At 42.3% G+C, this 26,260-nt stretch overlaps 1 protein-coding gene across 1 annotated transcript in view; it reads left to right on the forward strand.

Moving 5' to 3' along the window:
* Window positions 1-2,377: 2,377 nt before the first annotated feature.
* The window catches only part of Sox21a, a 62,630-nt gene continuing 38,747 nt past the window's right edge, over window positions 2,378-26,260 (forward strand). Inside the window, exon 1 of the mRNA XM_065219613.1 lies at window positions 2,378-3,151. Coding sequence (XP_065075685.1) covers window positions 2,880-3,151 — 272 coding nt within the window. The 5' untranslated portion in view covers window positions 2,378-2,879. The remainder of the gene's footprint in view (window positions 3,152-26,260) is intronic.

Genomic DNA, 26,260 nt, shown 5'->3' on the forward strand with positions numbered 1-26,260 from the left:
ACGTAAATTTCTTGGTTGACAGTCCCGGAAGCTATGAAAATGCTGCTTTTCAAGCCACAGGTACAGATGGCATGCCAAACCAGATATTTCTTTGCGAACTTTGACAGTTTCATGTGCTTGAAAACATCTGCTACCTTTCCCCTTCCTTTTGCCGTATAAAACTCCTGTCCCGGAAGCTGCTTGTAGTCGGCTTTGACGTAGGTTTCGTCGTCCATTACCACGCAGTCAAACTTCGTCAGCATCGTCGTGTACAGCCTCCGGGATCGAGCTTTGGCCGTCGTATTTTGTTTATCATCGCGATTTGGAGTCACTACCTTCTTGTAAGTCGATAGTCCGGCTCGTTTTTTGGCTCGATGCACGGTTGTAGACGATACACCCAGCTTATTTGCGGCATCTCGGAGAGAGAGGTTAGGGTTTCGCTTGAAACTACCGGCAACTCTCTTTGTCGTCTCAGCGGCTTCGGTTTTAGATTTTCCCCCGATCCAGACTTCCTGGCTGTCGACAAACGTTCCCCAAACACTTTAATTACATTTGTAACGGTTGATTTGGCAACTTTTAGCGATTTTGCCAACTTTGCGTCCGAGTAGCTCAGATTTTCGCGATGCGCGAGCAAAATTTTGATACGCTGCTCTTCTTGCTTGGACGGCATTTTGACAACTGAAGAGTGAATTTCAAAATCAAAATAGGAGCAACATTCTACACACACACACCTTCAAAATGAGGGGTGTTCAGGTTTTTTAAATGCAAAATTGAAAGAAATACGTCAAGTTGATATTGACCAAATTTTGACCGTATCACCCTTTAAAATCACCAGATTTAGATGTTTAAAAGCTTAACAAAGGTTAACGTGGTCTATGTACAGCAATTATTCAATCTAAGGCTGAATTAAAATCGATTAAACAACACTTGTTAAGCATCAAATTGTTACCTGGGAAACTTCCCTTTTACATGTTGGTGCACAGCTTTCAGCTTCAGATTGATGGGACCTCAGATAGCCTGTTAGTAAAGGCACGGTTTACGGGTTGGAACTTTTCTCGACTTTCCTGAGCATAGAGTATCATTGTGCTTGCCACACAATATACAAAAGCATGCAGTGGATGGCATACAAAGCCCTCCGTTCGTAAATGTGGAAGTGTATCAGAATCACTAAGTTGAGAGTCGGAAAAACGCTCACTACAGAAGCGTAAAAAGCCTAGGCGACGAAGAAGCAGTTAGCTTTGGTTCAAAAGAAAACATGTCGGATTTCGGAGCTGGTTGCCCATGGAGGAACCAAGAGTAATTACTACGATAGGGTTGCTTCCGAACATTCGGGTTGTGAAATTTGTCAGAGCTTTCCCTTATACGCTGGAAGTGTTGCTCTCAAGACGTTGAAAGGCTTCCAGGTCGCCAAACTACTGCGCAGGGATAAGAAAACTCCATAAGAGTTTAAAATTTTAAAGTTGCCTACCTAAGCTATGAATTTCATGAAATATAAAAAAAAATGCATTTTTATAAGATCTAGTTAATAGAGAAAAAAAATGAAGCACTTTTCAAATCCCATGACTGTTGAAAACGTTTGGCCGGAAAAAGAATGTCACATTGCATTTCTCGTAAAGCGTCCAAAACAGAACCGACTGCTTCGATTGTCAACGACTGGAACCATGTCGATCACCCAAAACGTAAACCGAAAAATAAAGCACAATCAAACCGTGAGCACATGTTCTTTCTCACCACGCTGCTAGTTTAAAGAGAAAAACTCCAACATCACTGCAACCATTCTCTTCCAGCAGTCGGTGTGGAAAAGCGCGCATTTCCCATCATCCACACCGCATGCACACATCCAACTCCGCTAGCAGGCCACTGCTGTCACGTGGGTGCAAAAGAGAAGGAAAATCGAGCACTGCGCGCGAGGAAAAAAGGATATCTGTTTTGTGTTTTTCTTCTTTGCTGCTGCCTTTTCGGGAAAACTGAGAGTGAGTTTTTTGTTTGTGTATTTGTTGTTTGCTGCTATATGTGGGAATGTGTGCACATCGCTGGATTTTCTTCTTTATTCTTCGCCAGAGTCAGAAATGCTTTTCCGCCCGTCTCCTCTCCAGATGGTTTTGCTGACTGTCGGTCGGTCGGTCGGTCGGTGGTGTTGTTATTTGTTGGTATCTCGGGTGTTCGGGTTTTGCTGTTTTTCGTTTTATTTTTTTGTTGGGTTTACTGGTTGGGTCCCTTTTATCAAAATATCAACAGTGGAACAGATTATGATGGGACCATTATGTGTTTAGAATTCGACGTGAAAACATCGCGCGAGCGGGAGATATCCAGCTATTCTTGGTCCCCACCGGTGAGCGTTGCTTTTTTTTTTATTGCGGTGAACGTTTGTGACTTCGATCAGAATTGATAAGAGGAAAATATCGGATCGAATCGATGGCGGCTTTAGAACAATCCGACGCGATCAACTAGTGCGAATCGTGTGGCTGAGAATTTTTGTTCGTTGCAGTAGGAAGTGATAATTTGAAAAGGAGGTTATCAAGCAGGAAATCATCCAAAAATACCAAAAAAAATGACGGCTGACGATTGCATCTAAACTGCACACGAGTGCGCTGATAAGCGGCAGGCAATTTCGTAAACTCTTTATTTTTGTGATAAGTTGCTCGTTGTTGCAAAGATAATTGAAGCGAATTGATTGCAGTGTTCAACCAAAGCGTGCGAATTGCAAGAGATATCAAGCGTGATAATTTCGCAATCAAGTGATGTAATTATAATTGTGAGCAAAGTGACACCCGAATAAAACAAAAGAATTGAACGAGTGACGGGGACGGTGTTGTGACCCATTTGTGACGTACCTTCGCGGGGAAAGTCCAGCTAATTTGCCAAACGACACACAACAGCCGAACCCAAATCAGGTCGCAATGGACATGACCATTTCTTCGAAACTGCACAACAGCAGCAGTAGCAGCAACGGCGTTGGCAGTGCATGTAGTTCCAGCAGTGGAGTTCCCGGAGAGCACATCAAACGGCCCATGAATGCGTTCATGGTGTGGTCCCGGGGACAGCGACGGAAGATGGCTCAGGACAATCCCAAGATGCACAATTCGGAGATATCGAAGAATCTGGGAGCACAGTGGAAGCTGCTGACAGAAGGCGAGAAGAGACCGTTCATCGATGAGGCGAAGCGATTGAGGTAAGCGGAGATTCGGAGCCGATGGGGTTTACCGACGGGAAATGGCCAATGATGTCGGGGAGGTTTTTAAGAACGAAAGGTGAATTGCAATTTAGGGAGGATCAATTATGTGTTTGGTAAATGAGCTAATGCAGGATATATATTTTCACAATGTAAATGCTTTACTCATTTTATTTATACAGCCTCGAATTGTATTCAAACGTTGTACGATATGAGGAAACCTTTACTCCACCTCTATACAAGATCTGGCGAACTTAGTCAGCTAATTATGGCTGTTGGGACGGTTGGGATAAGCTCTTATTGCAAATCCATTAACGCTTCTATACAGCTGTTATCCTGCTGTTTAGTTGTGTGTCAACTTGAAAGGCGCTTATTCAACCTTTTTGCGGTTATCCAATATTCACAACACAGCTTTCTCTTGAAGCCGGGGGTTAAATACTGTTTACGCTTTTTTATGGAGGAATTTATTGAGTTTATTTAGCAGTGAATCAAATTATTCGAAATAAGTTATAAGTCATCACCAAATTATTTACCTTGCACCGGAACCTGGAATCGAACTCTAGACGACCGCTTTGGCAAACCTTGACACTACCAACTATGCTACGCCAACACTTTGAACTGATGTAAACAAATCAACATGCCTTTCCACAGCAAAATCGCTGAGTAGAGTCTTTATAATAGTGTACATAAATCACTTTTCTCGACTAGTTACTTCAGCTTTGTAAAGGAGCAGAGTAAAAGCTGTAAAACTGCACACGTCTAAAAATAAACCCAGTTGGCGGTGAAAATGCTTCCGAAGTAGCTCTAACACAGTTTATTAGCTGAGTACAGGTTGTTTAGTTGTTGAAAAAGCACTTTTGATGTTTATGTTATTCAGCAAGAGTGGTTGGTTGTGTAAAGCCATCGAATAAATAACATATTCGCTTTATTAGCTTTGTTTTGCAGCTAAAAGTTGAAAGTTGATTAGTATGTGTATAAAAGAGACATTAGCGTTTTTTGGCTGTTGTTATTCAGTGCGACTCCAAAACTATTTTGCTAGCTTCTGCTAGTAGCTGTATCTGCAGCTTCTTTTCAGCTACTTTACAGCACAACGCTGGAAAAGTTGGCTAGTAAAGCTGGAAATGTTAGTTGGGATATTCACTTTCACAATTATGGGCCTCCAAGTATACTTATTACAACCTAGTCAACGTTCAAAAACGTCATGTTCAACCACAACTGCTAATTTTTCAGCGATGAACATCTTCTGTTAAGCTGACATCACACTGTTTGACAAAATGTCAAATAGTGGAAATGACTTAATGTTGGTCCATCGCTAAAATTCTGCTATTTTTTAATTATATCCAGATGAACGCTTCATTGGGACGGTTCTAATGGATATTTTTGGTAGCTATTGAAAATTTAGTCAATTGCTGAGTTTATGGATGGACCCAAATAAGGAGCATTTAGGCCGACATTACATCCATTTCCCTTTTGTTGCAAATTTCCACAAATACATTTAACCAAGGTTATATTTGACCAAACATTGCTATGGCACATATTGTATTTGTCATTCCATTGTATTGGATTGTATTTGTCATTCCAATTTGTGTGATGGTCTTTTTATTTTTTGCCAAATTTGTTTTCTCCTTTGGTTTGTTTTTTTCCGTCGATCTTGTTTTCCGTGCTGAGCACCAATGCTACCGACGTGCCAGGAAGGCAGCTCCCACACCTTTACTCTACCTATCGACCCATCAACTCATGAACCGGGGACCAACGGCTTTACTTCCCATCCGAAGGAAGGCGTGATCAGAGATGTTATGCCTCAGAACATCCCGGCGGCGCCGACTGGGATTGAACCCAGGCCTGCTGGGGTGAGAGGTAATCACGCTTACCACTACACCATCGGCGCCGTTAAATTTGTTTTCTGAAAACAGCCAAATCAAGCGTACCAATTCAAATCGATGTATCTAGATGGAGCTGGAATTAGGGTGTAACAGCTTTTGTAAACAATGACTTTTTTCGATGATTTCTAGAAAGTTAAGGCTCGCCAACGCAAATCAACCACACCATCGGTTAGGGAAAGACTTGCCCTACACAAATGTTATGTTGGTTTGCGTAGGCGTGCCTTGAGTTCCTAGAAATCATCGATAGAAGTCATTGTTTACAAAGGTTGTTACGCCCTAATTCCAGCTCTATCTAGGTATCTGCTTTTGTAAACAATCACTTCAATCGACGATTTGTGGCAACTGATCACAGAAACTAACTAACTGTTTGCTTGGGTGAACTAGCAGTTAAGACAAATCGTCGATTGAAGTGATTGTTTACAAAAGCAGATTCGTCGATTTGAATAGTTACGCTTCAAATAATCTTCACTTGCTGTGATCGTACTTGACTACTGGAATAGACGAATTCAAATGCATTTTTGACTGAAAAGCGAACGATGTCCTTCGTAGATCCTTTGGGAGTACGTATGGATTTTTTATCTCCTGGACAAGTTGCTTCAGAATCGGTTCTGGATCAAGTCGAGTAGAGTCAAAAATGGATCTGATGCGCATATTATTTCACAGGAATTTGATATGAGAAGTCGAACTGTATCATTTAGGGTCCCATCCCTATCCCTCCCGGATGCCGGATCGGAAATCTGTTTCGGTACAAACAAACTGGAGAAATCGAGTTATTTTATGCAAAATAAAAACGAGCTTGGAGGAGCTCATAGGACTTCTTGTATGGTTTCTTTTACTTTACTGGATGTTAATGAAGCTATCCAGTACCATACCAAACCAAGCGAAATACCATTCCCATTCTTCACCAAGAATATTCTAGAATATCAAAACAAGACATTTAAACCTGGCTAATTGTTTATTTTTTTTTTATTATTATTATTATTATAGTCACTTTAACACTCTTGGGTCATTCGTGACTTGTCCGGGGGTGAGATTTGAACTCGTGACTTTGGCGTGAGAGGTATGGATGTTAACCACTATGCCGGGGTCGCCCCCCCTGGCTAATTGTTTTCAAACTGTCTGATTGATTTTTTTTTTCACTTCATAGAGGAGTTCTTCAAAGTAATTTAATATTATGTTACAAATACTTGCTGGATGGGAATGCTGAGCCAAATATAATTAAAATTATTTATCCAAAGTATTCAGTTGCATCTTTACAAGACATTTGCATACTTAAACATCATGTTTATTTCCTTTGGTTTGTTTTTTCCGTCGATCTTGTTTTCCGTGCTGAGCACCAATGCTACCGACGTGCCAGGAAGGCAGCTCCCACACCTGGACCCTGCCTATCGACCCATCAACTCATGAACCGGGGACCAACGGCTTTACTTCCCTTCCGAAGGAAGGCGTGATCAGAGATGTTATGCCTCAGAACATCCCGGCGGTGCCGACTGGGATTGAACCCAGACCTGCTGGGGTGAGAGGTAATCACGCTTACCACTACACCACCGGCGCCGTTACTTAAACATCATGGTTAATGGTTTTAAAATCGTCTGACTGATGTGGTTGAACGTTTTGATTTGAATGTTTATTCAGCACAATTGCTCGATTTACGCCGTGAAGTATGCAATAGGTTATTTTTGATGCATGCAGGATGGTGGGTACTGCATGGCTTCCTGCAGTACTATAAATTAGTACATGCTGGATGGTATGGTACTGGATAACTTCATTGACATCTTTACTGGAATATCCGATAGGCTTCTCAAGGGAGTCCTTGGACCCGGAACTTCCCATGATTGTTAAATGATAATTAAAAGATGGTACCTTGGAAGTCAAATGACTCGAACTTAGGTGATGCCAAAATGAATCCATGTAGGGGAAATGTTGGCTTCGGCAATACCTTAACCTATTATCGTCAGGGAAGTAAACAATAGGTTAAGGTATTGCCGAAGCCAACATTTCCCCTACATCATTCGTCTACGGTCCAAAGTATCATACAGAATTTTAAATTTAGAAGTGCTCGGAAGTGCTCCACACATCACAACTCCAGATCCAAGGTCATACAAATTATCTTTTGATGGAATTGGACGTCTTGTGCTGCTCTAAAATCGCAAAGAACACAATAAAGAGCGACGAAAACTCAAGCTGAACAATGCATTAGGTCCTAAGTAGCATTGATAGATTCTCTTCGTCGACTTTCTCTTTCGCTAATACCTTGGAGACATAACTGTTTCTTGTGATGTTTATCATTTTGGAAGCTAGATAATAGCTTCTTTCATCGATCTGTGTGCTGAAAATGGCAAAGAGAAAGTCAACGAAGGTAATCTGGCAATGTTATTTAGGACCTAATGCATTATTTAGTTTGAACTAAACTCAGAGATAGAAGGTCTTAAAATATGTGAAAAGCTTCTCAATTATTTTATTTTTTCACTTTCTTTCAGCCATTGACTGGTTTATGCTGGGCTTAAATTTTTTGAAAAGTGGACTGGCCATTTTTAATTTCAGATCGGCTTGGGAGAAAGCTCAGTAGACGGCACTTTTGTCGGAAGAAATCTATCTAACTACGTCAATTGTAAACCGGTCGTCGGTGGTTTTGCGCCACTCAATGCAGAAACTTTTCAGCTTTATAGGATATTTAAATTTCAATTAATAAAATACGCATATTTTTGTTCAAAGGACAATTTTCCAAGGTAATTGTAAACCTTTGTTCAGCTGTTTACCCAGCTGTCAACTTAACTACGATGTAACATTCTCTGTTAGCGACCGATTGATGGCTTTCGCAAACTTATGGTTACAGTGGTTAACGACATTATTTGAACAGGGTTCATTGAATAAAAATTATATTCTTATTTCTAACACTTCCCCTCAATTTTTACATTGAGTAACTCAAAAAATCGTTGATTTTGTACTTTCGGCAATGGCTTGGTGAAAACATCTGCTGGTTGCTCTTGGGATGGGATGCTTATGATTTTAAGCATGCCCTGCTTAACCAAATCTCTGATGAACACAAACTTCATATCGATGTGCTTATATAGATGATGATAGGAAAGTTTTCCACTTGCAGCTCCTTTAGGAAGTTTGACAACCACAAACCTTCCTTGGTAGCATATAGCACAGTGATATCAATTCTGCTTCTGTCGAGGAGAGACTTACGGTGGGCTGCCGTTTCGTTGACCACGAAACTAGATTTCCTTATAGCAGAAAAACATAGCCAGAAATTGATTTTCGCTCATCTGGATCATTTCCGTAATCTGCATCTGCAAATCCTTCCAGTGTTGCGCTATTCATATGTCTCCTGTAGATAATTTTTGTCCTTGAAGTACCTTTCAAGTAACGAAGAATACGCTTTAGTCCAATCCAATGTACATCCGAGGCTGCAGACTGGAATTTGCTTAATATGTTAACGGCTGCACTAATGTCTGGTCTTGATGACAATGCGAGGTATTGCAAACTACGATTAGTTCTTTGTATGGCTGTTTGGTGAGAACATCACAAATAGAGTTTCCAATCATCAAAACATTCTCAACATATATGATAACAAACAGTTGATGTTGTTTGGATTTATACACACAACAATCTGTTTTTAATGCATAAAATCCAAGCTTATGCATGATGTCATCAAACTTTTGGTTCCAAGCTCGCCCAGCTTGTTTCAATCCGTACAAGCTTTTAGTTAGCTTAACCATTGTTGACTGACCAAATTCATCATGTGGTAGATGCAGATATACTTCTTCTTGTAAATGACCATACAAAAAGGCGGTTTTCACATCCATTTGATCAATCAAAAGTTTGTTTTCATTGGCAAAAGCATTACTCAATACTGCTCATTTTTGCTACAGTTGCAAACGTTTCTTGATAATCAAAGTCTGGTCTTTGCGAATAATCCTTCGCAACCAATCTGGCCTTATACCGATTATCATTTTTAAATTAAAAATTTTAATACCCATTTGGATCCAATTGCCTTCTTACTTTCTGGTAGCTTCTCTACAATTGTCCATGTTTGATTTTCATTCAATGACTGTAATTCCTCATGAATTGATGTTTCCCAGTCCTTCCAATCACCTCGAAGCTTCAGCAATTCCACTGATTGAGGAACGCTATCACAATAGTCCGTAGCACAAAATGCTGTCTCATAATCTCTCAATCAACCCGGTTGTTTACGAACTCTGTGACTTCGCCTTTCTTCTCGTTGTATTTCGTCTTGATGAAAACTCTCATCCAAGTTTTCATTTTCTTCATCTGTTAAGAAGTTTTCATTTTCTTCTGGAATATCGCGTGGAACATCTGGATTACTCGTATCCCAGGATAATTCTGAAGGCTGGTTAGTGTCGCTCTTGTACCGCAAAAGATAAACGGCTGTAAAATGCGTATAATCATCAATGAACGTTACGTAATACCGATATCCATCGAAGGTACAATCTTCGAAATATCCACAAACGTCCAAATGAACTAACGCAAGAGGTCGTTTTGATCGTGGTAAGTCCATATTCTTGAACTTGTCCCTTGTTTTCTTTCCAAACAAGCAAGACTCACAAAATGGTTTCTTCTGGTCAAAATCTTTCAATCGCATGGTCAAACCATTAACCTTATCTTCCTTATACAGTTTTTCGATGTTGGAAAATCCAAGATGTCCAAATAGCTTATGCCACAACATAGAATTCTCGTTTTTGCACAACAAAGTGTTTTTCTCCTCGTCTTCATCTTCATCATCAGGAAAAACATCCAAAAAGTAGAGACCATCAATACAACTTCCCCTAGCGATAACTTCGCCAGACTTGTCTGTCACTTCTTTGATACGCTTTGCACAATGCATCCATGCATTCTTTTGCATATTTGCAATGCATCAGTTTCTGAAGAGGACCGTTTGAAATCGTAGTCACGATCTCTTCAATGGCATCACAGTCTTCTTCACAACGTTTTTGGTATTTCTTCTGCTGCGCTCTGTCCTCTTCCCGTGTTGATTCGGGATCAGGAATCCCATACGGCTCTTCTCTGGGTGTACACTCGATGGTATGATGCAGTTTGAGCGTAGTAAGATGGTGTTCCAAGCGCCATTTCCAGCCTGTAAACTCATTGGGGTCACCCTTAAACAGCCCAACCATCAAGCTCCGCCTCTCGTACATCATAACAGTAGTCGCGTTTGGCACAATGCGATCCGAGCAATCATCTTCTTCCTCTTCTTCTTCGCCGTCCTCCGACGTGTTGCTCCGCGGTGCTGGCCTCTGCTGCCGTGTTCGACTGGTTGAAGGACCGGTACTAACCTGTACTTCTTCCTTTACGTTTGTCATCTTTTGTCCAAAGATTTGCTCCTGCTGCTCGTACTGTTGAATCGACTGGGCCCATGACCTGTTCAAAGGCCAGTTTTCCAAGGTAATCCACTTTTATTCAGCTTTTCACCCAGCTGTCAACTTAATTAATTATACAAAGTTTCTATGATGTAAAATTCTCTGTTTGCGATTGATGGATTTCCCAAATTTGTGGTTACAGTGTGTAACGACATTATTTGAACTGGGTTCATTAAAAAAAATGTATTCTTATTTCTAACAATTTTATTGTTCTAAATTACAACCTGGTGCGTGGGGCAACAAGCATGCTTAGATATATCATAACAATTAACGTTGGTAAGCTACGAACGTAAGAATTCCAAAAGAAACACCTATGAATTTTAGCCACAAGAAATCAGTATGAATTTCCTTGATTTTTCATATGAAAAATAATGTTGACAAAAAATAATAAATCGGAACAGACTGGAACCAAATCATAGACTTTAAGCTTACGGGGCCGGTATGTTGACGACTCGTCTTCCAATGCTTGGGAAGATGAAATGATTACAGGCGCATAAGAGCTACCTCATGTTACCCGAAAATCATTCATAAGTCACGCTTTTGAAATTCATATGTGTTGTTCATAAGTCGAGCCTTATGAAATTCTTGAGTCTATTTGCCACAGTGTGGAGCACCTGAGTTTCAATTGATTTGTATTTGGAACAAATCCTAAAGAATTATGTTGTGCATGCAACCGCTCCACGAACCTCTCGAAGAAGTGTGTGATATTGTTTTGTGTTTGTTTGTCGTTCTTCTGAGTTACCTAATACGCCCGTGCTGTCAACAGGGTTACCAAAATACAGATTTTTCAGATTTTTTAAAAACCAAAATTCTGTATTCACAGATTACAGATTTTTAGGATTTAAACAGATTACACCAATTTTTAAAATATGATTAAACATTTCTTTTTAATAGCACTTAGATGCTTCAAAACAAATCCAAATTTCACTACAGTGAAATTTTATCATCACCAACTTTTATATCTTTGCATGCTTTTTTGCGATTTTTTTTTAAATTCTTCATTTAAGAAATTTTTAGCCGAAGGCTAGTTCATCTCTTCGTCAAAAGGAGGTCTCAGAAGGAGAACCTCAAAACAGAGTTTTTGTATAAACAGGGTGTTTTGCTTAACATCTACGAACATTATTGTTGGATTGATTGCTGTTTCTGCGAGTGAACACCGTCATGAGGGCCGTCGGCTCATCCCATATGGCGCCCCTCCGCCTGCTAAGGCTGTAGAATACAGTCTTTCTGGCTCTTCATAAGCAGTGACAAATTAAAAATGAACATTGAACATTGATCTGAACAAGACGGTACCGTCACGAGGTCCAAAGGCTCATCCCGTGCGGAACCGTCCTGACAACCGGAAGAAAACTCACAAACAGAAAATGACAAAAGGACCTAACTAAACACAATGGTATAGCTTGGCTTCCCTAAGGAAAATCAAGAGGGCGTCAGCAGCGGGTGCGTTGTCTCCGAGAAAGGTTCCGGATGCTGGAGGTAATCCCGTAGGCCTCTCTGAGGTTGTGGAATTCAGGGCAGACGCAGAGGACGTGCTCGACTGTTGCTGGAATTCCGCAAATCACGCAGCTTTACTTGAAGGGTCCTCCGCCGAAATTGTGGCTTAGTCTACTGTGTCCGGTTCGGAGCCTGGATAACACTTTTTGATCCGGTTGATTCCGGAGGTGCGTCCATGCCTCCGTGCTTCCTTTAATCTTCCGGATAAAAGGTGCCGAACCACTGTTCGTTCCATGCTTTTCGAGTTGTGGATTTGATCCATCGCTTGATGTCCTGCAACGGCACCTTTTTAGTGAACCTGGGACCGGATGGTCCAGATCCAGCGAGGTGATACGCTGCCTCGCTGCCCACAGTGTCCAGTTATCAACGTATATACAGTGCTGCTCGGGGTGAACTTCAAAGTGGTCTGGATCCACGGATTTGACGGAGCTGCCGAACGGAGTTCCTGTATGGTGCTGTGGGAATCCGTCAAGATGAGGATAGGTTGGCTGGCAGGTACTGTGGCTACATGAAAGATTGCAGAGAAGACGAAGCATTGCGGCGGTAAACTATTGCTTGCAAGTAAGCCACTTCCGAATACTCCGATACTAACGCCTGAGTTGGATCGGGAACCGTCAGTGTTCGGTTACAGACCGACGCAAGGTCTGCGAGTTGTCACCTGCCTTGAACCGGCTCTTAATCCTGCTGTCTATATTGGTGTCGGAAGAGAGCCAACGCCTCTCTCCGTGCCAGTGGGTCCTAGCCACCGGGGGGAGGTGGATGTTGGCGATCGTGCGCAGGATTCTGTTCCCCTCGTCGAGGAGGAAGATCCTGCCATTTTCAGCTGTTTTTGCGACAAATGATGCGGCTTTGATGATGGTTGCGTTCATGACCCGGTGCCGAAATGGCAGGATCCCCGCTTCTACGCAGGCTGAACGGCAGGAGTGGAGGGCAGGAGACCTGAGATAATCCGAATGCTGTTGTTATACGTTGGGCCGAGGATTTCGTTTTGTTTCCCGGATGCGAGACACGTCAGCTCGGTTCCGTAGAGCAGGCGGCTGTCGACGATAGGTTGCGTGACTCGGAAGCGGACCGCTCAATTGTTGGATCGGTGGGGTTTGGAAATTGTTTTAAGCAAGTTGATTCGGCTGCGGCAGTTCTGTTTAACCTCGTGGAAATGAGGAACGAACGATAGCGTGCGGTCAATGAGCACACCCAAGACCCAGACGGAATTTTTAACGGGGATGGCTTGATCAGCGATCCTGATAGGGGTTCCGCTGACTCAGTGCCGCGATGGGCACACATGGCACCTGAAACTCTTCTTCGCCGAAAGCTGGAATCCTGCTGTCTCGGCCCATTTTGCTACGGCTGTAACTGCAGCTTGGGCTAGTTTTTTAGTCCGAATTGTGGTGGGCCCTGTGACCACGATGAGAACATCGTCCGCATACAAAAAAAATTTGCATGTTCTTGGGAAGCTGGCTGAAGACTCCGTTCATGGCGATCAGGAAGAACGTGACAGCGATCACTGATCCTTGGGGGACCCCTGTCTCTTCCTGAAAGCGGCTAGAATTTGTTCCCGATTCCACCTCGAAAGGTGCAGTCGGTGAGGAAATTTCTGACGAAGCGCATGATATGTCCAGAGAGGCCCCAGCTGCCACGCTTGGCAAGTACAGCTGGCGTCCAGGTCCTGTTAAAGGCCTTGGATATGTCCAGCGAGACAACCTCAGCGTGGTGCCCCAAGTCAAAAGCGCTTTTCAAGACGTCCCCGTGGCAAAGTACGTCGAGGTGCCACACCCTGACGAAACGCATGTTGCGATGGTCGAGCAGGCTGTTGGTTTCCAAAAATAATTTCATCCTTCAGTTGACCATTCGTTCGAAGACCTTGCTCATGCAGGAGGTCAGGGCTATCGGTCGGAAGTTAGAGATATCCTTCGTGGGCTCGCTAACTTTCGGGATCGGGATGATATGGCTTTCTCTCCAGGAAGCTGGGTAGGAGTCCGTGGTCCAAAGCTTGTTGAAGAGTTCGAGCATACGGACTTGGCCTTCGATCGGTAGGTGGGTTAGCAGAGCTCGTCTAGTTCCACCGATTTCCCCTTGCCCCTGCTCCTGTTGTTGATCGTTAGGTTCTGGTGGTCGGCCGAAACGGAGAAGCTGGTGACGGATGTTGACGTAGCGTGATTGTGGCGGCGGAATTTTTCGCTGTATCCGGAGATAGCGGAAAGCTCTTCAAAGTACTTCCCCAATTCGTCAGCGACGGCTACTGGCTCGAAGAGGATGCTGGTTCCGGATTGAACCTGTAGCGGGGTTGAACGTCTTTTCCCGCTCAGGGAATTAACCCGATTCCACAGGTCTGCTGAGGATTGGGAAGCGTCGATGCTATCGAGGAAGCTCGTCCAGCTGTCCTGCTTTGCGTTCCGGATGGTTTTCCGGCATAGAAAGTGCAATACGCGGTATCGTGTTAGGATGCCGTCTCTGCTGGGGTGATCTAGGCTCATTTTCCTTAGTTTGCGGAGGGCTTTCCGTCGGGCTTTGACTGCCGTCTTCGTATCTTCCGACCACCATTGGAGTGCGCTCCGTCCCGGGATGCTGCTGGTCTTCGGGATTGCTACAACAGCTGCTTCGCGGGTTACCTTGGAGAGGTCAGGTGTATTGTCGGGCTTTTTTTGCGGTTAGAAAAGGAGAATGAAAACTGTCAGAGGTATTCTTTTTTGCCAAGCCATAAGTAATTTATGATACATGTATTTTTATCTTTGTTTTGTATCTATCAGAAAAATGGCTCAATCAATATTCAAACGGCATTATTCTGGACAAAAAGTAAGATGATTTCATTTTGGCAACCCTGGTTGTCAATGATCACAGTCGCAATAAGATCAGTGAAAGCAAGCGACGGCACGGGTGCATTGGAAGAGCAAATCGCTCTGTTGGCGAGAAAACACCGAAGTTGTAAGTATGTACTGTAATTTATTGTATGTTGATGAGTATTTTAATTATATAAAATATAACAGCTTCGCCGCATGTGGCAAATATTGCAACAAAACGTTTTATTTGCCCTGCTGGAATGTTCCAGATTTTTTGAACGACCGGTTTGTAACTTGCTGCTCTATCTTAAGGACACCACGATTTTAATCTGAAATCAGTGTTTGGTTCCAATTAAATTCGTGTATGTATTATTAATGCCAGTTCCTGTACGTAGTACAATTCACCGTTCTAATTTATTATTAAACATATGGACTTTTCCGGAACCGATTCTTGTCATAAATTGATGTGTTTGATGCGTCATATCTCTCTTACTTCTGTAAATATGGATCATAACTGATTCGTGAAAGAAATCTGAGATGAGCATTATTTGGTTGTCACAAGTTTTTCTCCATAAAATTTGTTCTAGAACCGATTCCGGTGGACCCGGAATGAACTCTTCATCGTTGTATGATCTCCAAACCTGATATGATTTCCAATCTAGGATGAGGCCTGAGGTAAACAAATTTCGCTTTATTGTCACAAATTGAATTGAACCTAATACAATTAGCAATTAATTATCAAATCAATGGCCAAATAAATAAACTCGGTCAACTGAAAACAATGCAATACGTCAACTAATATCTTGACAAATATGACCAGCTTGTAGTATTTGATCAAATCATCTTTGGTTAAATTATTGCTAAATGTCAGACAAGTGTGGCTTGGGCAAAACAATTTGAAAATATCTGATTTTTTTTTATTAATTTATTTGATAAGGCTCAATTGAATTAACTTTACGGAGCCGAGGATTCTTGTTCACTATATAATACATCTTAAAACTATAGTCAATAGAAAAAAAAGTTCAATCCGGCACCATCCTACGGTCAACAATTGCTACATACTACAATTCCTGCATTCATCGGTGTTCCTGCAAGTGGGACGAAGCTACCAACGCAACGCTCGAAAACAATAGCCGTATTAAATGCGATACAAAACAAACAACCGAATCGTTTTATCGATGCTTCGCAATGGCGATTCCCACCCAAACCGCTCCACAATAGTGACGATGCGAGAGATTTTTGGCAGTGCGAAAATTTGTGCCGGATTTAATTGCTCTTTTCATACGTAGGTCTACGTACAAACTGGGAGCTGCACCGGAAAGGAGACCGTGATAATGGTGGGCGGTTGGCCCTATTTGTTTAATCCTTTATTCGGACACAACAAGACTGGGGACAGGTTTTTTTTTCCGGACACAATGAAGCAATCGTTGCGATTATTATTGAATTGTTTGTGTTCTGCATGTTGAATAACAATTGAGCTATAAAATGCAACGGATTGTGTTTTAATTCACCGTCAGTATTTATCCCATACTTTGTTTCCCGTGTATGCTAGGAAAAGTTGAACCATTTGTTACATGACCGTAATTTCCTTCGGGAAATGACCTCATGATGGAATAATTAGCTTTTCCGCTTTCACCATCGTGCTTGTGCTGGTCAAAGGATAATTTAATTAGGGCTGAGCAACGAGACCAGGAAATATTTAAAAGGTTCATTTTCCTGGTTTGCTTATCAAGATTAAATGTTACCTCTTCACGGGTTGCAGTTCCATATGGTCAATGACTTGTCACAAATTGAAAATTCAAATCCTGCTGTGATCTATGCCGAGTAGGTAGATTCCATCCCGAAAGTGGCAGTAAGTCACGCAAATTATCCATCACAAGTGGCTGCCGGAAATTCGGCCCCCTGCCATCCTTTGTCTTCCTTCGTACCTCAACTGGGTTTCGCTTCGTCTCAGTTGGAAATCCACTTCAGATGTTCAATATTGACGAAAGTCATTAGGCGACAAACTGCTGCTGCTGCTGCTGTTATGTTTCGTCTTTTGTTTTCCCATTCAGATTGCCAGTTGCACAAAAGGAGGCACACATTTTCCTGCCATAAGCTGCATTTGAAACAAAAACGTCAATTGAAAGCGAAAGTGACGAGGATGGGATTTTCAGCTGGATGCGCAGCAGGGGTTGGAGTGAGGGGGATTAGCCGGCGTTGTGTACTGTTAAATTATTTACACATGTGGCCATTCGGTTCGGTAAAGGGACCTGCTGGAGTTCAAACATGTACATGTGAGATAATACCTTCGTGACTTTTGTGTTGTTTTCATAGGAACTGCGAACAGTTGTTGCGTTGTGATTGCGCTCAACGAGGCGAACCGGGGATTTTCAAGTGTTTTTCTTTGTTCTTTCGTGCTTTTCGGTTTGCTGGATTTAAATCTTCATTCTTTAAATGCAATCTTCTCGTGTTCAAATGAAAATTGTACTTAATCAATTTGACTAAAAGTTTAATTTTATTTGAACACATTTATGTCTGATATAAAGGGTGATACGGTCAAAATTTGGTCAAGGGAAAACGGGTGTAAATCGGTGAAATCGTTTATTTAAAAAATCAAATTAAATTTCTTTTTCAAGTTCAATTAGTATAAAATTCAGGAAAAATATTCAGTTAGGCTTCCGCTTTTCCAAATCCGAATTGCCGGGCCTTACGCTTGACCCCTGCCATCAGATTTTGTACAGCCACCTTGTCCACCTTCTTCTCCGCAGAAAGCCAGTTTGCCTTGAACTGCTGCTCGCCCTTAGCAGTTTTTTTGGTCTTCTTTAGGTTCCGCTTGACAATAGCCCAGTATTTCTCAATTGGGCGGAGCTCTGGCGTGTTGGGAGGGTTCTTGTCCTTGGGAACCACCTGCACGTTGTTGGGAACCACCTGCAAGGCTCCATGGCCTTTTTACCGTAATGGCAAGATGCCAAATCCGGCCAAAACAGTACGGAACAACCGTGTTTCTTCAGGAAAGGCAGAAGACGTTTATTCAAACACTCTTTCACGTAAATTTCTTGGTTGACAGTCCCGGAAGCTATGAAAATGCTGCTTTTCAAGCCACAGGTACAGATGGCTTGCCAAACCAGATATTTCTTTGCGAACTTTGACAGTTTCATGTGCTTGAAAACATCTGCTACCTTTCCCCTTCCTTTTGCCGTATAAAACTCCTGTCCCGGAAGCTGCTTGTAGTCGGCTTTGACGTAGGTTTCGTCGTTCATTACCACGCAGTCAAACTTCGTCAGCATCGTCGTGTGCAGCCTCCGGCCGTCGTATTTTGTTTATCATCGCGATTTGGAGTCACTACCTTCTTGTAAGTCGATAGTCCGGCTCGTTTTTTGGCTCGATGCACGGTTGTAGACGATACACCCAGCTTATTTGCGGCATCTCGGAGAGAGAGGTTAGGGTTTCGCTTGAAACTACCGGCAACTCTCTTTGTCGTCTCAGCGGCTTCCGGTTTTCGATTTCCCCCCGATCCAGACTTCCTGGCTGTCGACAAACGTTCCCCAAACACTTTAATTACATTTGTAACGGTTGATTTGGCAACTTTTAGCGATTTTGCCAACTTTGCGTGCGAGTAGCTCGGATTTTCGCGATGCGCGAGCAAAATTTTGATACGCTGCTCTTCTTGCTTGGACGGCATTTTGACAACTGAAGAGTGAATTCCAAAATCAAAATAGGAGCAACATTCTACACACACACACCTTCAAAATGAGGGGTGTTCAGGTTTTTTAAATGCAAAATTGAAAGAAATACGTCAAGTTGATATTGACCAAATTTTGACCGTATCACCCTTTACATATATCTGATTTATAACCCTAATGACGCCCTACAGGGCCCCCTTTCTGACAATGTGACACTAGCATCCACAAATATAAATTTGCGTTGTCCAGATGACTTCTACGAACAGTTGAAGAACAGGAGATTTTTATCGGTTCAATCTTTAGTTGCATAAGCCAACATAGGATGAATTTCCCCTGAAAGGTGCAATGCATATTGCGACATACAACACTGATGTTTGTGCAACAAAACAAAAAAACCTCTGTGGAATATACTGGGGGTGCAAAAAAAAGTAGAAGGGTCTGTGCCTAGGAGCACGAACGGGAGCTTGACTTAGGACCGCTAGGGCACGGAACAAATGTGAAGAAAATTTAGTTCTTTTAATTGATCGATCATCTATTATCTTAACTCTTTCCGTTTTTGATTTGTAGGCGTACCAAATTTGTAGTATTTTTTTTCAAAGAGCTTTTTTTCGCCTAATCCCTCTCCCCCCACACCGCCAAAACCGTCTTCCCCTACTCCGCCTAACCCCGCCAAGAAAAAAAAACTGCCCCGCCATAAGGCATACCAAGACGCTTCGACAGGCCTATGGGTTGTTTTGTTCCGGCCCAAGCAAAAACCGCTTAACGTTAATCAGATCGAAAAAGATCTATCTAAACGTTTCTTGTCCGTGACCGACATTTTGAAGGTGAGGCCAGATAAACTGCGCGTAACTGTCGGTAACCGCATGCAGGCGAATGAGATCGTTACCTGCGAGCTTTTTACGTTGGAGTACCGCATTTACATTCCCAGTCGTGACGTGGAAATCGAAGGAGTGGTCACCGAAGCGAGTTTGACCTACGATGACTTCTTGAAGAGGGGGTTGATGTCTTAAAGAACCCCGTCCAGAAGTCATAATTCTTTACTGCACCCAAATGCAGTCAGCATCTCTCGACGGGACAAAAAAAATCTACTCACTGACTGACTCGTTTCGAGTAACTTTCTCCGGATCGGCTCTGCCGGATTACGTCTGAATTGGGAGGGTCCGTCTTACTGTGCGGTTGTTTGTACCAAGGGTGATGAACTGTACCAAGTGCAAACAATTATGCTGGGTTTAGATTAGGCAAGTCAAATGATCAACTCAGTTGAATTCAATTGGCTTGAAAAGTTGAGCCTGGTTCAACTTTTTTCAATTCAAGTGAGTTGATCAAGTCAGTTGAATGGCATGGTTTACACGTTCAATTCGCGTTCAAGTCAGTTGAATTCAACTGACTTGATCAATTGACTTGCCCTATCTAAACCCAGCTTTAGGCCACACCGCCGCCTTCTGCGGCAACAAGCCACGATGCAATCAGTGCGGCGAGAAGCATGCGGAGGGTGCTTGTGGTACTCCTCCCAAATGTGTTTATTGTTTGGCACCTCCGCATCCTCTCGCAGATTGCCCGAAGTAGGTATAAACAGCAAGGAAAAAAACTTGAACGGTCTCTGAAGGCGCGCTCTCAGCGTTCCTTTGCGGAGATCTTGAAGACTTTCAATCCTCCTCCAAAAATCACTCCGGAAAAAGAAAACAATAATCCGTTCAATCTTCTCCCAGTTGACGAGGACGACACTGACTCAGAGGGCAATGACGGAAGTCCTTTTGTTTTCAAAGGTCCTTCAAGGAAGCGATCCAAGAATGACTCGCAGAAAATTAAAAAAACTGACTCCCAAGCCTCCTTGGATAAATCAAGAGGTCACGGAAATAAACCGAAACCCAAGCCACCGGATTTTAAGCCTGTCGATTATGACAAAGAATTTCCGGGGCTTCCGGGAACATCTAAAACCCCATATGTCCCAGTTTCGCAACCAGAACAGCAGAGCGCCATGTTCACGCTCGATCTGTTCAACATTACAACACCACTACGGAGCATCATTAACATGATGTTTCCAATCGTGAAACCTTTTCTGAAGCAATTTGCTTCCAAGTGGCCCCTCCTTGCTTCATTCGTGTCCTTCGATGGATAATTTTCCAAAAATGATACGGTATCTCTCCTTCAATGGAATTGTAGAAGTTATCAAAACTAGACATATTCAAATTATTACTGCATAACATACACTGTAATGCGTTTGCTCTCTGCGAAACATGGCTCTCTCCAGATGTTAACCTTTCTCTTCACGACTACAACATTATCCGTCTCGATCGTGCATATTCGTACGGTGGGGTGCTCCTAGGGGTCAACAAACAACACTCATTCTACAGAATCGACCTTTCTCCAGTGTCAGGTATTGAAATTGTCGCATGTCAGGTGAATATTAGAGGTAAAACCTTCGGTATTGCCTCGTTATACATCCCTCCGAGAACGGCTGTTTCTCGGCGAGCGCTATCTGACATCTGCTTAGTGCTACCTGAGCCGCGGTTGATCTTAAGCGGTTTTAATTCCCACGGTACAGGCTGGGGAGAGCTGAACGATGACAACCGCTCAACTATCATCTATGACCTATGCGACGATTTCAATATGACCATTCTAAACACCGGTGAAGTAACTCGAATAGCCAAACCTCCAGCAAGAGAGAGCAGACTAGACTTGTCACTCTGTTCGAACTCACTTTCATTGGATTGCATGTGGGAGGTAATCCAAGACCCCTATGGTAGTGATCATTTGTCCATCAAAATTTCGATTTCCTTCATCTTCACAGTGTCCAATCAACATCGCGTACGATCTCACGAGAAACATCAATTGGGAAGAATACGCGAACGCGGTCCGTGACGGTTCAGAATCGGCCGACGTTCTCTCTCCGTTGGATGAGTACTCCTTTCTATTGTGGCTCATAGTGGATTGCGTGCTTCAAACACAAACGAAGCCGGTTCCTGGCACAACCATTCGCAAACGTCCTCCCACTGTGTGGTGGGACCAGGAATGAACCGACGTGAATAACGAGAAGTCTACCGCGTTTAAACAATTTAGTAAATACGGTTCTCGCGAATACTTTGAGCGGTATACGGAGCTAGAGGAAAAGTTTAAGAGCTTGGTCAGGGCCAAAAAACGCGGTTACTGACGTCGGTTCGTCGAAGGGCTATCGCGAGAGACTTCCATGCAAACGCTCTGGAATGTCGGCAGGAGAATGCGTAACGCGGCATCGTCGGTCAACGAGGGCAAGGAGTACTCTAACAAGTGGATTTTCGACTTCGCGCGTAAGGTTTCTCCCGATTCGGTTCCGGTTCGATGCAACACTCGCGATCTGCCGCTGGAAAAGGATGACATGGACTCCCCGTTTTCGATAGTAGAATTCTCAATTGCTCTTCTTTCATGCAATAACTCGGATCCGGGAATGGATCGAATCAAGTTCAACCTGCTCAAGAACCTCCCAGACGTCACAAAGAGGCGATTGTTGAACTTGTTCAATCGATTTCTGGAGCTCAACGTTGTTCCGGATGATTGGAGACAAGTGAGAGTTATTGCCATCCAGAAGCCCGGTAAACCCGCGTCGGATCATAATTTGTACCATCCCATCGCGATGCTGTCGTGTATTCCGAAGCTGTTAGAAACAAATTATTCTTCTTCGTCTGGACAAGTGGGTCATGGCGAATGGCTTATTCTCAGTTACGCAATTTTGATTCCGTAAGAGCAAAGGGACGAACTACTGCCTTGCGTTGCTTTCAACTGAAATCCAATTAGCCTATGCTGAAAAACAGCAGATGGGTTCAGTTTTCTTGGACATTTCTGTTTGCATCGACATCCTTTCGGACAAACTCCATGCGAGTGGGCTTTCTCCGATTATCAACAATTTCCTGTTTAATTTGTTGTCCGAAAAACGAATGAGCTTCTCTCATGGCAACTCGGAAATTGCACGAATCAGCTACATGGGTCTTCCACAAGGCTCATGTTTAAGTCCCCTCCTGTACAATTTCTATGTCAAAGACATTGATGATTGTCTGGCCGAAAATTGCACGGCGTGGTTTCTATGGTTGGACCAACAGCACCGGACCTGCAAGGACCATTGCAAGATACCTTGGATAATTTGTCTACTTGGGCAATGAATCTGGGTATCGAATTCTCTCCGGAGAAAACAGAGATGGTTGTTTTTTCTAGGAAGCTTTATCCAGCACAGTTTCAGCTTCAACTTATGGGTAGAACAATTACTCACAGCATGTCGTTTAAGTATTTAGGTGTCTGGTTCGATTCCAAGTGCAGCTGGGGAAAACGCATAGCGTATCTGAGGCAGAGATGCCAACAGTGAATCAATTTCCTTCGTTCCATTACCGGCACTTCATGGGGAGCCCATCCGGAAGATCTGATAAGACTCTACAAGACCACCATTCTCTCGATTTTGGAGTACGGTAGCTTTTGCTTTCAATCGGTGGCGGGGACGACGCACATATTGAAGCTCCAAAGGATTCAATATCGTTGAATTCGAATCGCGCTAGGTTGTATGCAATCGAAGCATACCATGAGTCTTGAAGTTCTTGCGGGCGTCCTCCCCTTAACAAATCGTTTTGCGGATTTATCGTTCCGGTTCCTCATCCGCTGTGAAGTCATGAACCCGCTGGTGATCGAAAACTTTGAGAAGCAGCTAGAGCGGAATCCTCAAACACGATTCATGAGCTTGTACTACGAGTACATGACTCTGGACATCGGCCCCTCCTCGTTCAACCCCAATCGCGCTGTCTCCCATCATTTCAGTTGTTCTTCCGTGAGATTCGATCTCACAATGAGGCAGGAGATTCAAGGAATTCCAGAGCCTCACCGTTCCCTGATTGTCCCAACTATTTTTGCGAACAAATACCGCCACGTCCCCACCGAGAAGAGATTTTTCACAGATGGGTCGGTGATAAATGCGTCCACTGGTTTTGGAGTATTCCACGATCTTCATAGCGCCTCATACAAGCTTCAAAAGCCGTGTTCGGTATACGTTGCTGAACTAGCAGCTATATCGTACGTAGAGCGTATTGCCTCACTTCCACCTGACCATTATTTCATTTTTACGAATAGCCTGAGCTCCATAGAGGCTACGCGTTCAATGAGGCCGATAAAGCACTCGGTGTATTTCCTCCAGGAAATACGATCGTCATTGAGTGATTTATCAAACAGCTCGCATATCATCACCTTGGTATGGGTCCCTTCTCATTGCTCTACCCCGGGCAATGAGAAAGCGGACTCGCTGGCCAAGGTGGGCGCTATGGAAGGCGATATTTACGAGCGATAAATCACCTACCACGAATTTTTCACGATTTCTCGTCAGCAAGTCCTCGCCAACTGGCAACAAAAGTGGAATGATGGTGATCTGGGAAGATGGCTACATTCTATTGTCCCACAGGTGTCGATCAAACCCTGGTTCAAAGGGTTGGATATGAGTTCGTGTTGTGTCCAGGCTCATGTCTAATCACTGTTCGTTAAACGCCCACCTCTTCCGTATTACGCTTGCCGACAGCAACTTGTGTACCTGTGGAAACGATTATCACGACATCGAGCATGTTGTTTGGTCCTGCTCCATGCATCATGAGGCGAGATCCGTTCTGTGTGAATCTCTTAGGGTCCCAGGAAAAAAAACCCTTTAAGCCAATTAGAAACGCCTTGGCTTGCCGTGATATCGATTTTATGAAGCTTATTTACGACTTTCATAAAACTGTTGATGTATGTGTTTAATGTTTTGTGTTTTAGTCATCCTTTACGTTTAAGTTTTAAATTAGTTCAAAATGCTTTCCCTTGTTCTCCCTCCAAATGATCAATAAATGTAATCCCTAATCTCGAGTAAGCCGCGAGTAATCGGCCCCCGTTCTACTAACATTAGTTGTAAGAAATGATATTCATGTAAAAAATATTTTGCTCCGCAAAGCTAACGCATTTGAGCCTTGACAAATAAATGGATTATAAAAAAAAAATTGGTGAAGAGTTAAGTCAAGTTTTTTTGATAACTTTCAATGTTTATGTAGTTGCATATTTTTAAATAAAACAATAATTTATTTGAGTTTTGCGTCTAACTTTCAATAAATTTGCACTAAGTAACTTTTTTTCCGACAACCCAGACAACCAGAATGCACGTATATTCAAAGTTGTTTTCACGATATACAAACCTATATACAAACCAACAAATCGTATAGAATGCAAAGAAATGGCTTATACGTACAAAAGTGGAGGCCATATACGTACAAATTTTAATTTAATTTTAAACGAGTAGATTTAACATCATATGCGATTTAATCTGTACAAACAAATTCACTTTGAAAAGTCTTACGATGTAATCCGATTTGATTTGTGATACAGTACGACGGAAAAATGAATCATCGCATATAGGTCGGAAATTTGTATTCTATACGATTTAACTTAAACATAAGCCGATGCATGCCATTCTTTTATGCGATTTTGACTAAAACTGTAGCAGTTTACGACAGTGTCTGCACATTGTTATACGACTTCTGGTTGTCTGGGGTCATTCTCAAGTGAATGCGAATTAATAATAGTAATAATAATTTTCAACATTTTATAACATTTTCAAATGCGTGATGACCTGCAACGAGATGTTTTTTCCATGATTTTAAAGGCTCAGTTATCGCAGTCACGTTGTTTCTGGTGGCAATGAACGGGGTATATGGCCTGCTACCTGGGCGCACACAGATCCGAACCCTACGGCAAGCGCCAGCGCAAAGTGTTGCTATTTGCCGTTTTCGTGCACTTTTTTAATAGCTTCTCAAACATTGATTTCATAGGTATAGTTTGTTCAAAGATGTGTTTGCATATGTTAAACCGCTTCTTTTGATGTAAGCGGTTTGGTGAATAATCCTCCTAAAAGTAAAATCTAAAAAATATTTTTTTTATCTGATTCAGATAGAGACTTAATGTTTGCACTAAAGTTGTAGCAAATGTTATTTTAAGCAACTTTGCTGAACACTCAAAATTTCTAGCTCTTATAAATTGCGAGATATTTATCATTTTTCGTGAAAGGCCTCTTTAAATCATGTTTTTAGTATAACTGATTTTTTAGACATCCTACAATTTTGGTTTCATGTACAACTATATTTTGCAAGTTAAAACACATGCTTTTGCTCAACACTGTAACTAATTATCTCTTGAAACAAAAAAGTTATTCATAAATAATCGATATTTTTAGGGGTATTTGCTCCTCAAATAACTATTTCCGGCGCAAATTGGCGCAGAAATCTACACAGCAAAAAAATAATTTTGATATCACGTCAAAGTGGATGCACTACAATCATGTCGAAAATATGGTGTAATATTACTTGCTAAAAAGGACAAAATTATCATTAATACAATGCATGAACTGACATTACGCTGCTTTTACTGCATTTGTTTATTTATGTGGTCATAAAAATTACATGAAATTTTCGACATGATTGTAGTGCATCCACTTTGATGTGATATCAAAATTATTTTTTTGCTGTGTAGATAGGATTCTGAATCTATACTCATTTTACTGCCGACAAGTTAGAAAAACATGTTTCAGCACGCGATCTTTTACAATGTTCAGCAAAAATAAGTATTTTTGTATCGCAAACAAGTTTGTACAAAATGTTAAATATATTAAAGATCTACGAAAAAAAGTAATACTAACAACAATTATTTGAAAAAGTATACCCTCTGATTTTTTCCATGAATCTCAGATTCTGGTTTCTCGTGAAGGTGTTGTTTGAGTAGCTTCTTTAATAATTTCTGTCGCATCTTTTTGCTTTGCCTCTCGAAGCTTCATTTGCGTTGCAAATGCCAGCTGATTCGGTTAGTAGCAATTTCTAATACAAGCTGTTTTTTCCCTTTTCGTTGCATTGCAATCTTCGAAAGGAACTGCTCTTTGACCGAT

This window comes from Ochlerotatus camptorhynchus, unplaced genomic scaffold, assembly GCF_037179485.1.
Source record: "Ochlerotatus camptorhynchus isolate MF236.1 unplaced genomic scaffold, CSIRO-AGI_Acam_v1.1 ptg000107l, whole genome shotgun sequence".
NCBI classification, from domain to species: Eukaryota; Metazoa; Arthropoda; class Insecta; order Diptera; family Culicidae; genus Ochlerotatus; species Ochlerotatus camptorhynchus.